This window comes from Papio anubis, chromosome 15 (assembly GCF_008728515.1).
Source record: "Papio anubis isolate 15944 chromosome 15, Panubis1.0, whole genome shotgun sequence".
Classification (NCBI taxonomy): domain Eukaryota; kingdom Metazoa; phylum Chordata; class Mammalia; order Primates; family Cercopithecidae; genus Papio; species Papio anubis.
The window spans coordinates 3,619,070-3,633,523 of record NC_044990.1 but is presented as its reverse complement, the minus strand read 5'-3'; the positions used below and the strand labels follow the sequence as shown (position 1 = coordinate 3,633,523).

Here is a 14,454-nt window from a genome sequence, read left to right as displayed (position 1 = left end):
CTGACAATGAAATTAAAATAAACTAATGTGTAAACAGAGCACATATGTGGGGCTGTACTTGCTGGCTCACCTTCTGTGTAACACGGGTTCAGAGGCTTCACCTGAGTTAATAATTCGAGAGAGAGAGAGAGAGAGCCCCATATGTGAATGCTAACAGATACCAATCCAGCACAGGGAGCAGCTGAGTCTTTTCAGTTCAAAGGAAGAGAAGAATTTCACTTCCTGGCTGATAGTCTGATTTTCTCAAGAACTGATTGTAGATAGACGGAATCTACCTTTAGCAAAGGGTGTGGGTAACCACAGTCTTGTAGCAGAGAAAAACTTCAAAGTACAGATGGTGAGCCATACAATTGCCCTAGGCTTGGGAGAGACAGATCTGGAATGAGGATTCTGATCTCATAAAATTCACTTAAGATTTTTCAAACTGCCAGGCTAGCCTTTGTAGCTACAATTCTTAATCAGTCTAGGTTGAGTTTGGCACATAAAATTATTTCAGCGGAAAAAATAGCCATTAAACTATTATGATGAATTATTAGAATTAGTAATGGTGCTGAGAATACTCAAACCTCCTTTTCATTCACTCCCAAATCTGTTTAGATAATCTGCTTTTTGGTACATCCGAGTTATTGTTATGTCTAGTAATGGAGGATGGCATAGCACAGACAGCTGTGTATCTGAGTGAATCGCAGGTTCTAAAAAGATTTCTGATCTCTTTTTAAAATTGTGGTAAAATATACTACATGTCATACCATTTGCTATGTTACCCGTTTTTAAATGTATAGTTCAAAGCCATTCACAGTGTCCTACACTTACAATGCTGTGCAGCCATCACCACTATCCATTTTCAGCACTTCCCCATCACCCCAGTGAAGACCCTTTTATCACAGAAATCAGCAGGTAGAAAAATGGATTTATTTTAATTCCATCTTTTGTTTCTTTCTTTTAGTAGATAAACAGTTACCTAATAAGCAGATGGCAAAAAGTAGAAAAAAGCCGTGATTTATGAGCTGGATAAGTAGCTTGTGATTGTGAGTTTTATGATAGTTTTATGATATTTAATCATAGATCAAATGTTTTGGAATTGAACTTGTACAAAAATAGTAAGCAACCTCATCCTTCAACTCTTGAACTAGGAAGCAGGTTTTCATAAATCGTCGGGTCTGATTATGATAGTGAGTGAGCATTTCTCTGTGTTAAATTCTGTATCTTATTTAATCCTTCTTAACAATCTATCAAAGTAGATGACATTGTGCCAGTTTTATGAACTTCAAACATTATACTAAACTCCAGCATTTTACTTTTACTTAGATTGCCTCCAGTGGAGGTTAAGTGACTAGTCTGAGGTCCCTTAACCAGTTGGTTAACCCAGGGTAATCTCTTACTAAACCCTTGCTCTAACCATCAGGATATATTGCCTTCTTTCGAGCCCCCTAAAGTTTGATTTAGAAAATGAAAAAGGTATTTTTTTCTCTCTATTCTTTCTTGGCACCCCTTCAAAGGAAAACAGTTGTATAGTCAGAAGAGAAATGGCCTGAAATTTCGTATAATGAGACACCATGCAGAACCAGATAACGTTCCATTCAGCCCCAAATTCACACCAGCACAGTGCCCCCGCCAGGCTGTTGGTGGAACTGCATGCAAATGGCTGCTCTGCTGACCAGCAAGGCCCAGGGGGGCTATTGTCCTGTAGGGGGTCCTCAGGACATTTTGTTTTTTGGAGACTGAGGCTCTTTTTGGTCCACCAGACTCTTTCCTAACTAAGTGATACTTACAGGCCTTAAATAGAAATCTGGCTAATGGAACTTAATTAATTAATTTCTACTAAGTCCAGTGCTGTGGCTGAAATGTAAGAATATGACTAGCTTTTAACTTTTATTTTATTTTTTAAAAAACTTTTTTTTCTAGGTTTGATGTATGTGTGCAGGTTTGTTATATAGATAAGCTTGTGTCATGGGGGCTTTTATCACCCAAATTATTTTATCACCCAGGTACTAAGTCTAGTACCCAATAGTTATTTTTTTTTCCTCTCCCTCCTCCCATGCTCCACATTCAAATAGGCCTCAATGTGTTCTCATTATTTAGCTCCCACTTACAAATAAGAACATGCAGTATTTGGTTTTCTGTTCTTGCGTTAGTTTGCTAAGGATAATGGCCTCCAACTCCATCTACGTTTCTGCAAAGGATGTGATCTCATTCTTTTTTATAGCTACATAGTATTCCATGGAGTATATGTACCACATTTTCTTTAACCAGTCTGTCATTGATGGGCATTTAGGCTGATTCCATGTCTTTGCTATTGGGAATAGTGCTGCAGTGAACATTCATGTGCATGTGTCTTCATGGTAGGATGATTTATATATTTAGGTATATAACCAGTAATGGGATTGCTGGGTCAGGTGTTAGTTCTGTTTTTAGCTCTTCGAGGAATTGCCGCACTGCTTTCCACAATGGCTGAACTAATTTATACTCCCGCCAAGACTGTGTAAGCATTCCTTTCTCTCTACAACCTCATCAGCATCTGTTATTTTTTTTGACTTTTTACTAATAACCATTGTGACTGGTGTAAACTGGTATCTCATGGTGATTTTGATTTTTTAGCTTTGATTTTAAAGAACTGATGAGGTATTTGTCCTGGGTGTCTTGGCCTCAGGGCACTGGCCACTCCTGAATGATGTTAGGAGTTCATCCACCTTTCCATATACACAGAGCACCCAGACCTCCCCTCTCCTGGGCAGCCTTGGACACCAAATCCAGGAACTTCCCTTGCACCTTTGAAACCCACAAGCAACGATACTTCCTTCCCCGACTCCACAGGGGAAGATCCAGTTTCAGGGAGACCCAGGCTATGGAGGGCAGTCCCTCTGTGCTTCTTCCTGTCCCCCTCACACCTCCTGCCACCCCCTGACAGGGCTCAGCGGCAGTGAGACACTGTTCTTCGTCCAGGAACAACCCCTGCTTTTCCAGTGAAGGTGGGGAGTAGAAATCAGGCATTAAAGCTTGCTTGTGTTATCACCCAGACTTTATGAATCGGAGGAAAGACAGAATTATTTAAATGAAAAAAGAGCTGCTTCAGCTACAAATCCTGGGTCTACAGAATCGGTCTTTGATCAGACAAAAAGATCAGTGTTCCGTAGACATCATTAAATTGTTTCTAATAACGGGTGAACTGATCTTTTTTTTACTCAGCTGGAAATCTTCTTGAAAGAAATAGAACCAACTCTGGCTTATCAAAGCAGAAAACCAATTTTTTTTTTTTTTGAGGCCACAGAATCAAAGGAAGAAGTTAGAACAGGGCTCCAGAGGAGCAGCTTGCGGGGGCTGGGCAGAGGAGCGGGTGTGTTCTTCATGGGGCTGGTGCTGAGATGGTTCCCTCCAGCCAGCCATAGACCTTTCTCCGTGCCTCTCAAGACTCAATCCGGGAAGAACACATCTGGGCAGCCTCACTGGGTGAGCCAAGGGCAGGGAGAGCTTCCTTATTCGCTGGCCCACCGCAGGGTGTCTGCCTGCACTGTTGGCGTTTTGGGATCAGATAAGTTATTTTTATGGGGCCTGTCCTCTGTGTGGTAGGGTGGTTCACTCCCCCAGTGTGACAGCCAAAAATGTCATCAGACCTTGCCAGATGCCCTGAGAGACACAATCACCCTCTAAACCACTGCCCTAAAGCAAAATTGTTCTCCTAACCAGAGGGGAAATGGATGCTAGGTGGAAAAAAGCAGTATCCTACCCCATTGACACTTCGTGCTGTATAAACAGTTATGTATTTCCATGGCTTTCTCCCCAGCTCATGACGTTCCTCAGAACAGAAATCTCATGTCTCACTCATATCTGTGTGCCTGCTGTCTCTAGTACACAGTGTTTAGCACACAAGTGCTTAGTAAACATTTCCTTTGATAAATGCACGGCAGACGTTCAGTCTGAAGTGGAATCAGGAGTGGTCATGTTCCTGCTTGCTGCTGTGCACAGGGAGTTTGGCCTGCAGGCAGAGGCATTTATCTCAGAACGCTAATGGTGGGAGAGGTCCATGCCTGTGGGGAGTCAGACCTAAGCAACTCTATCCACCTTTCTGCTAAAATCACCCACTGTGGCAGAAATCATGACCTATCAACAGATGGCCGGTCCTCTACCGACTTCCCTGTGTTTTCCTTGAGACGTGGCTCCCTCTGGGCTCCTGCCTGACTGAGGTTGGGTTCTATTTCTCAGGCTTAGAACAGTCAGAATGAAAGAAGCTTCTTAGGTGTGTGTTGCTGAGCTTTCTCATAAAGGAGTTAATAATTGATCAACACAAATTACTGTCCTCTAGAATGCTCCTAGTAATCAAGACATACCCTGCTTTTTAATTTTTTAAATAAAAGGACTGCCTTAATCTGCAAAGGGCACCTCCCATCTGGGAGATTTCTTGAGCAAGTGCAGAGCCACAGCTTCCACCCAGCTCACACTGACACCACATCCCTTTCTCCCTCCCCAGTACAGATCTGGAGGCCAGATCCATGCCAAATCCACTGGATCAGTGTAGGTGCTTTTCCAGCTAGCTGGGCCCTCAATAACTTTGAACAGTGTGCCAAATAAATTATAGTTTGACACGAAACAGTTGTTTTCTATTTCACCTGAAAAGTCTTTTTTAGTTAAGTAGAAAATTATATGCGTCTACATCTTTCTTGCTCAGTGTTTTTCAAGTTCTAGTTGCCAGCTGAGAGAAACGACATCCATTTTCAGGATGTCGTTTCCGCAGGTTTCCGCAGGTCCAGCTGAGCCATGGGTCTTAAAGGTGAGCGTGCAGCAGAGTCACTGGGAAGGCTTATTAAAACACAGGTCACTGGGCCCGTCCCCAGGTTCTGATTCAGCAGGGCTCGGATGGGGGATTAAGAATTCACATTTCTAACAGGCTCCCAGTTGACACACCAGTGATGTCAGTCCACTTTTAGGTCCACTGGATCATAGTTTTCAGAAGAAAGTCTCAGCCAGTCACAGAGGCGCAGGCCTGTAATCCCATGGGGCACTTTCAGCGGCTGAGGCAGCTGGGTCACTTGATCTCAGGAGTTCGAGACCAGCCTGGGAAACATGGTGAAACCCCATTCCTACCAAAAACAAAAAACAAAAAAAAAAAACTAGCTAGGTGCGGTGGTGCATGCCTGTAGTCCCAGCTGAGGAAAGCAGAGGTGAGAGGATCACTTGAGCCCAGAAATTCAAGGCTTCAGTAAGCCGAGATCACACCACTGCACTCCAGCCTGACTGACAGAGTGACACCCTGTCTCAAAAAAAAAAAACAAAAAACAACTCAGTAATTGTTATATATAATATATAAAGGGGTCTCTAATCTTTTGGCTTCCCTGGGCCACATTGGAAGAATTGTCTTGGGCCGCACATACACTACACTAACCATAGCTGATGAGCTAAAAAAAAAAAAAAGGAAAAAAGTCACCAAGAAAAAATTTAATAGTATTTTAAGAAAGTTTATGAATTTGTGTTGGGCCACATGCGGCCCACCGGCCGTGAGTTAGACAAGCTCGATATATAATATCTTCCTAATAAATAACATGTTTTTTCTTTTTTGGGGCTGTTTGTTTTGCCTTCCTGAAATTCACATTAGGCATTTAGGCACAGATAGAATGAATGGATGAATGAATGGAAGAACTCTTACAAATATTCAATTAATAGTTTCTTCGTTCATTCATTCTTTGACTTTCATTAAATTTGGATCATATTCAGCCGTTGATCAAAAAGCCATAGTTTCATTTTATTGGGTACCTTTGCTTGGTGTCAAGCAATATATGAAATAGACTCAAAGAAAAGATGTACCTATTCTTCTTCCAAGCTTTAAAATAATTCTGCCTTTTAATTGCCCGGTAATCCCCTGTATTTATGAAACTAAATGATACACCAACCATTTCACCCTGGGGCCTTAGGAAAGGGAGCCAGAATGAGATTTCGTCTTTGCAAGGTTGGCTTCCAGGTATAATCAAACTGCCAACCAATTGCTCTCCATCATGTTTTCAAATAATTATATTAGTTGTACATCCAAAAGGGCATTCAAGGGATTACGCAGGTTAGGCCATGAGTATGCTGATTTTTAAATGAAGGTCTGGTTGGGTTATGTGTTCGTTATGTTTTACAAAATAACAGAATATGGACTTGCAGCTTTGTACACGTAATGAACTCATCCTGGAGCTGACAGGACCTTTTCTTGGTGAAACTGTAGAAATCTGCATAGTTAGGAGCCCCTTAAATATGTAAAGGCTTCTGTTTGAAGGGGTTACTGCAGACACCTGGAGACCACCCAGGAAGCATCCTGAAGCACAGACCTCTTGGGCACTTTTTCCTCCCAGGGTCACGCCAAGACAGGAACTCCAGCAGCAACCAAGCATCGCGAGCACTGTGTGCCCTGATGGGAAGAGGCTCTTGGTCGTTACATGAGTGCCTGTCCTGGTCACGGGTGTCCCAGTCACAGCTGGGCCAAGCCACCGTTGGCAGTGCCAGACTACAGCCCTGTGAGACGAGGCCGCTGATCTCTGCCGTCTCCTTCCAGCTAGCTGGGTACAGTCGAGGCTGCTTGTAAAGTGTGCTCCACAGAGCGGATGCCGCGCCAGTTGGGCACAAGTGCTCATGGGTGGCACCAGGAAATAAGGAGACCTTTCTCTCAGGATTTTCTGCGTATTTAGGTTCTGTCCATCAAGGATGCTGATATTTAAATATAAACCGTTTTAGAATGTATTTGACAGAATGTCAGGGCATGAGGCAGTAAATATATCATGGTGCTTTAAGAGCATGGGCTCAGGAACCTGACTGCCAGGGTGAAAGCAAACCTGTGAGCTGTGTGACTCTCTTGGCTTCTGTTTTCTTACTTGTGAAGATAGGGGTCTCAAGGTGTGTTTTAAGGAGACCCCGGATCAGTGCTCTTAGGACAGTGTCTGGTGCACAGTGAATGCTCCGTAAACAGCCGCCACGGTTCTGGGAGTGGAATGGCTGGTGTCCTCTGCTGAGCCCCGTCTAGGCCAGCTGTCTGCAGGTCAAGGTCTCCTGCATGGTATTTTTCTCCTCACTTCTTTCCAGCCGTATGTCTGCAGTCACTCGGAAGAGGAGGACTGGAAAGCCATAGCTTGGAAACCCTGCCGTTTTAAGACTCAGTCTTGGAATCTTATTGATATTATAATTTAAATTAGTCAGCCTAGAATAATTACCCTAGTGCTTCCAGGTTATGCAACACGCTCATTTGAGCAGAGCCGTCAGAAGAAAAATGTTCTGGCTTGTGCCATCTTTTCTTAGCTCATTTGTCTCTCAGGTAAAATGAGGAGAGAAATACGTTAACTTCTCACTCTTTAACTACTCTTCACATATACTCTGTCTCTCTCAGTAGGACAAACAGATGAAGATATATTACCTGCTTCCTTGTGTGAGCTCATATTTGCAATGTGTGTCCTGATGCAATTTTGTCTTTCTTACATTGCTATTGACCCTTTTCTCTTTTTAGTTGTAAAATTATTGCCGGAGTCCTTTTGTCAAGATCCATTCATTCTCCCTCTAATTTAGGTGATTTCCACAGTGAAATGTGTTTGTCAACTCCATCCACCTTAGTTGGAGTTAACAGCTCCAAGCTGGTTCCCAGGGTGCTTAGAAAATACAATTTTAATCGTCACCCTTCTAAAATTAAGACTTGAAGGCAAAGGGGACATCTTTGTCAGCTTTAAAAAAGAAACGAAAGCTTTCTTAGAATTTTTTTACTATGGCCATATACAAGCTAAATCCAGTTTTTCTTACTTGTGGAACTACCTGAAACATTGGGCTTTTTTTTTTTTTTTTTAAATTTTCTGTGTAGGGTTTAGTTCGTGTTAACACTCGCAGAACATTTAAATCTAATTAGAGCAGGGCTAGCATAACAGTGTGCCCAGGATTCTTCCCAGTAACCGTTCTTCATTATCCCTCCAGGCTCGGGTCCTGACTTCCTCCTTTTTGAACCTTCATCTTCACCAATCACATTACACACAAAATCACCAAACCAGTTAGCTCTAACTGTATTTCTTTAGAAAAGCCCACAAGTGTACATATTTTCCTCTTGTGGCCACAATTGCCATTCTGTGAGATACAGGAATTGTTTAAGGTGGGAAACTGGAGAAGGACGTGTGCTAGTTGGGCCTGTCTGCTGGGAAGGAGAGAGCAAGGTCATATTTATATTGGCAGTTTGTTGAGTTGAAGTGAACCGCTTCAAAGAACAGGATGGCCATACTTACCTGAATAGCTTGGCTCTGAATAAATGACTTTCCCTTCTGAGAATTCCAGTCATTTAGTTATAAACGACCATCATGTAATTATAGAAATGTTTCAAATACTGTTTTTTTTTTTTTTAGTTTTAAGGAGCAGAGAGAGTTTAATAGGCAAGAAGAGGCGAGGAGGAAGGGAGAAGGAAGAAGCTCCCCTGTACAGAGACGGAGGGGGGTGCTCCAAAGCCAAAAGAGGGAACCCCACCTGCCACCGATACCAGCTAGGTATATACACAGCGGCTGGAGGAGGCAGTGTCTGATTTGCACAAGGCTCAGGGGATTGATCTGACTAGGCATGTCATTCACCTAGCCTGAGGGAAAAGCTGGCCCTCCCACCCTAGCCTTTTAATATGCAAATGCAGGACACCATGATGTTCCACACAGGTGGGGATACTTCGGAATGGCCATGTATCCAGGAACGTGGGGAAAGGGCAAGAAGGCCACCGGAATCGCCATGTTTGGCTGGACCCAGTTTCTAATGGCTGACGTTTGGATATCGGGTTACTGGCCTGGCTTTAAGAGCTGGGGCTTTACAGGAAACTTTTCCAGACAAGCTTTAAAAAAAAACTTCCTAAGGACCCCTTTTCCCCCCTGTCTGCCTAAAATAATTTATTAGTAACTCCTACAACATTCCCCACTGTGGAGATGCCACACTAACTGCTCTTAGGAGTTTGGGTGACGACGCCTTCTGGCTATTTCCTGCTGGAAAGGGGCGTCGAGTGGGGAACAGCAGCTAGGGCTCCTCCCGGGGTTGATCTAAGGGTCCTTGGAAAACTGGCACGTCCATGTGTGGTTCAGTTGACAGCACCATTTGGAGTTTGATTGCTGTGAGTTGGGTGATCCTCTCCTCTTGAGGTCCCAAGATAATTTCCAGATTCTAGAGGAACCAGGCAGAGAAATAAACATGCTTCATATTTTGTTCATAGGAGCACACCTTACTCAGTTATTAAAGGCCATAAATAGTTTAAAATAAGTTTCCTTGACTCAGTCTGATGAATGAATTTGCTTTCCCGGCCAACGCACCAAAATGATACGGCTCCGATGAGTGGGGGAGCACCGGGGTTTTTGGTCCCGTGCCAGTTTAGATACAGGGACACGGACATATGTGGAGTGGTTTTAAGGAGCAGAGAGTTCAATAGGCAAGAAGGGGCAAGAAGGAAAAGAAGGAAGAAGCTACCCTGTACAGAGGAGGGGGGCCCCAAAGCTGAGACAGGGAACCCCTCAAATACTAAAAAGGAAGAAATGGTGTGTTAGGCTAGCACATTTTATGGAAAGCCGTGTCTTAATTAAATGTTTTCCCTACAAATGTTCTCTGTATCAAGAAACCTGGCACATAGGGAATGCATGAAACCTGATTTGTAATTAGGTTGAGTCTACTTAAGTAATAACCTACATCTGGAAGGTACAATGTCAACTGTGCTACTTTAGCCATCATCACGTACCCAGTGTTTCCATCGTTAGTGACACAGCTGGGCCAGAGGTGAGGCCTGCATTCACGCATGCAGATTATTTTACTGTAAAAAAGAACACTGTGTTTTGAACTTTAATTGCACAAGTAGACATAGCAGTGACATTCTCTTCTAGTAACTGCCCATTATTCCTCACATATTTCCTAAGATAGAGCTGTTAAAATTTAGATAGACATTAGATAGACAATAAAAATATTTCAGTGTACAGTTGAAACTATAACGATATCGGTGGTGTTCTCAACTACCCCAGGTCTAGTTAAGGGCTTTCAAGTGTATGTTTGGACCAAGTATTTTCATGTCGACCATCTAGATAATCCTTGGTCTGTTTCCCACCCCATGTGCTTTCTGGTGGGGTGATCACATCTGCACCTCTAGTCCCCAGGCTGTCCCTGAGCTCTCTGTCCTCACTGCCTCCACATGGAGCATCCCCTTCCACCTCACACTTGTCAGGGGCTGTGTCTCCACACCACCCTGCTCCTCCTGGATTCCAGCTCAGTCTGTCCTTCCTGTTCTGTTGGTTTCCCTGGTTCAGAGCCCTGGGTCCTCTCATGTTCATCTCCCAGAGTCTCTTCCAGCCTTACTCTACCCGCCAGACCACTTCTTGATCAGCGTACATTGTGCATTTCCCCATGTTTGTGCCTTTCCTGTATTGTCTCCTCCACCTAAAAGGCCCAATCTGTTAAGTTTCTGCTCAATCCCATCTCCTCCACAAACCTTCTGAATCTCTTCACTGGAATTCATCTTTCTCTTCTGTTCTCCACACTGACTGCCCTTTGTATGCTATTAGCATCCACAATTTACTGTTTCTCAAGATTTCATGTTAAAATTTTTCAAATATTCAGAACAGTTGAATGAATAGTACAACACTCATATACTTGCCGTTTAGTAAACATGTTCCTATATTTACATCTCTTCATCTCCCTATCTGGCCTTATATTTTTATGCATTTCAAGTAGCAGACATCAGTACATTTTACACCTAGATTCTTTTGCATACATAGCATTAGAGTTCAATAGTTGCTTACTGTATTAGGTAAACTTTTCATACAGTGAAATGCACAATCTCAAATGTACCTTTCAATGAATTTTGATGCGTATACACACCTTTATAACTCAAATCACTATCTAGATGTCGAACATTACCATCACACCAGAGGCCCTCCTGCCCCTTCTCAGTTGATTCTAATATCCACTCCCAAAAGCAACCACAGTTCTGATTTTTTTTCACCATAGATTAGTTTAACCAACTTTTTGAACTTCATATAAATGAAATCAAACAGTATGTACTGCTCCGCATAAGGCTTCTCTCACTCAGCATAATGTTTTTGAGATCCATTTGTGGTGTTGCATATGTGAATAGTTTGTTCCTTTTTGTTGCTGAGTAATATTCCATTATATGAGTATATTGTAGTGTGTGTATTCCTATCCTAGTGATAGAAACTTGGGTTATTTCCAGCTTGGGGTTGTACAAGTTGTTTCTTTGTTGACATATGCTTTCATTTCTCTTGGATAAATACCTAGGAGTGAAATTGCTGGGTCCTAGCGTAGGTATATGTTTAGTTTCATAAGACACTGTTAGACCTTTTTTCAAAGTGATTATATCATTTTATCCTTTCACCACAAATGTATGACAATTCAGGTTGCCCACAGCCTTGTCAACATTTGGTGTAGCACGGTGGCTCACACCTGTAATCCCAGCACTTTGAGAGGCCAAAGCAAGGTAGGAGAATCGCTTGAGCCCAGAAGTTCAAGACCAGCCTGGGCAACATGACAAGACCCCATCTCTACAAGAAGTTTAAAAACTAGCAGGGCATGGTGGCACACACCTGTGGTCCTAGCTATTCTCAAGCTGAGGCGGGAAGATCACTTGAGCCTGGGAAGTCGAGGCCGCAGTGAGCCATGGTCACACTGCTGCACTCCAACCTGGAGAACAACAACAACAAAAATGAGCCATTCTGGTGGATGCGTCATAGTATCTCATGGTGGGTTTGGTTTTCATTTCCCTAGTGACTAATGATGTTGAATGTCTTCTCAGTGCCTATTAGTTGTGTTATTTATTCATATATCATCTTCTGTGAAAAACCTCACCTTGTGAAGGTAAAATCTTTTGTCAATTTGTAATTTTAAAAAAAAGTCTTTTTACAATGGGTGAAGAAGTTCTTTATACATTCTGGATACCAGTCTTCCGTGAGATATGTTTTGTGAGTATTTTTTCCTACTCTTTCATCTGTCTACTCATTGGCTTAATGGTTTCTTTTCAAGAGACATTTTTAATTTTGATGAAATCTAACATTTTTTCCCTTTATGGTCAGTGCTTTCTGTGTCCTAAGAAAGTATACCTACTTCAGAGTCACAGAGATACTTCATGAGATTTTTTAAGACAGTAATTTTAGTGTTTACACTTAGGTCTGTGATCATCTCAAGTTAGTTTTTATGTATGGTATGCAGTAGGAGTCCAGGCTAGCTTTCCCACATATGGATATGCAGTTCTGCCCAGCCGACTGCTGTGCGTGTCCTTCTCACTCTCATGTTGTGACTGAGCCTGCCCATCTGTATGCCCATGACCTGGCCTGATCGTTTCCACACAGCAGATGCTGCCTTCGTGTTCACTGAATTGCAATACAGGTTCAGAGAACAGTAGAGGATTCTGGCAGTCTTTTAATGCCTTGATTTTGAAAATGGCTTTACAGAATTCATCTCCCAAAGTAAATGTCAGTATATAGAGCTTGTTCAACCCTTGAGTTAGCATTTCCTGCCAAGAATGTAGGTTGAAGCAAGAAGGTTAATTGCATAAATCTTTGTTTTTTGGCTTCTTTAGAGTGAAGAAAGAGTACAAATTCAGCTTTTTATTGAATTCTTAATATATGCTAGGCATGGTGCTTCATTGCTTCTACATCTTCTTGTTTGATCCTTATAGCAACCTTGTAGGAAATTTGGGTGCCAGAGATTTTAAGTGACTTCTGCATTACACAGTTAGTAAGTTGGAAAGCTAGGAATTCTCTGGGACAGGGAAATCGAGAGGAAAGCTAATAATTTGATTCTGATACAAGACTTCTATAAAAGAATTAACATCTAATTGATTGTAAAGTGTATAGAACTTGATAGCAAAACTGGAGAGGTAACTAAACTTATTAAATTCTGAATCATCCAAGTCAAAGATAACTAAAAATAAAATCAGTCTTCTAATATCAGTCTTTAAGGGTGTAGTCATATATGCAAAAATAATAGCCCTTAGGAAATATATTTAGGCCTAAATCTCTAAGCTAAGGATTGATTTGTTAGTAAAAATGCATTAAAATTATAAATAGCTCCAAGGCCCACACACTGTCCATGGCTTTATAAAATGTCCTTGCAGTCAGGTTCTACAGCCAGAGTCTTGACTCAGAAAGCCAGCGCGCTCCTCTAGTGTGTGGATTTGAATTTGTGTCTTTGTGGTTCCTGTTGCCTCCCGGTGAACGCAGTGCTGACCTTTCTTTGCTTGCAGGTGTGCTTCAGAAGTGTCCTTCTGTTGATGACTTCGTAAGTGCCCTGGTTTCTGACTTGGATCTGGACTTCGAAACTTTCCTCATGGATTCTGAATAACAGAAACACGCTAAACCTCTTCAATCAAGGTGATGTAGATAATGACTTTGTCACGAATGCTACAGCTGTGAGAGCTTGTTTCTCATTTCAGTGTTCACTTCTGTAATAAATTCGGAAAAACTTTAAACTGAGAGAACTTGGAATAAATCATTTGTTTTAATTCTGCCGGCTTTTCACCTGTTTGGCATGTTTTTGAGCACATGGAAATCTCTGACCTAGTAACAACCATCCTTCTGCATGGCACTGTTAAACGGAGGGTGTGGGCATTTCCTAGTATAACCACTCCCCTGTCGAGCTTTTCCCCCTTTCCATGGATCTGTAATTGGTTTAATTAAATATTTAATTAAAAGCAAAATTGTTTAAGACAGAGTTGTAAGCAGTATTCAGAAAGGTTACACATATAGTTCTTTTGAGAATGATGACCATTTCTTAAGACCACTATCTAAAGTAGGCTTAGAAAATACACTTTAAATAGTTACAAGCAACCGACAAACCAAGTGTGGTTTCCAAAATACATGTAATTATCTCTACTGTTTTTTCCTGAATGTTTAGGCAAATAGACTCAGAACACAGAGGACTGGCTTGGCAATGAAGGTAGAATGAGTAAGTGCACGTACAATTAATAAGTGACATACCAGTGTCAAGCAACTGGTGAATCAGGAAATGGGGGTTCAGACCATGTCTGCTTTTATCTGGAACTCATTTCCTTTACACTATTGCATACCATACTGTATTTTGGTTTGTTATTATCAGGAAATAAATTATTTAATGGGTTTTTCCCACCATTAAAGTCAAAACCTAATTATGAGTTTCTAGTTTAAAAAGACACCTGCTAACAGCCTCTTCCTGCTTCTCACCAAATGACCAGTGATGAAACAAAAGGAAAAATTCAAAATACCCAAAACTAAGACACACATTCAACCCATCTGCAGAATCTGGAGGAGTTTCTTCATGCTCAGAAACAGACGGGACTGGCTGGAGAAACGTCCTCAGTGGCCGGCCTGTGCCAGGTGCACCTGCATGCAAGGGGGATCGGCCCTTCCTGCTTTCCCACCGCCTGCTCACCCTTAAAAATGCAAGTCGGTACTGACCAGAAGGCAGAGCAGCCAGTACCCCGAACGGGGCTTCACGTTTGAATGCTGCAGTGGGTCC

The 14,454-nt window shown here is 42.2% G+C and overlaps 1 protein-coding gene across 4 annotated transcripts in view; it reads left to right on the top strand.

Moving 5' to 3' along the window:
• MIPEP (mitochondrial intermediate peptidase) overlaps nt 1-14,454 on the top strand; it is a 213,321-nt gene that overhangs the window by 138,186 nt on the left and 60,681 nt on the right. The window contains exon 19 of one of the 4 annotated variants that reach the window (XM_021929491.2): nt 13,205-13,467. The exons of 1 other annotated variant lie outside the window; for it this stretch is intronic. In XM_021929491.2, the coding sequence (XP_021785183.2) occupies nt 13,205-13,302 (98 nt within the window). In that variant the 3' untranslated portion in view covers nt 13,303-13,467. Of the gene's footprint in view, nt 1-11,359; nt 11,461-13,204; nt 13,468-14,454 lie in introns of those variants that run through there. 2 more of the 4 variants (XM_003913672.5, XM_021929490.2) reach the window with 2 other exon arrangements.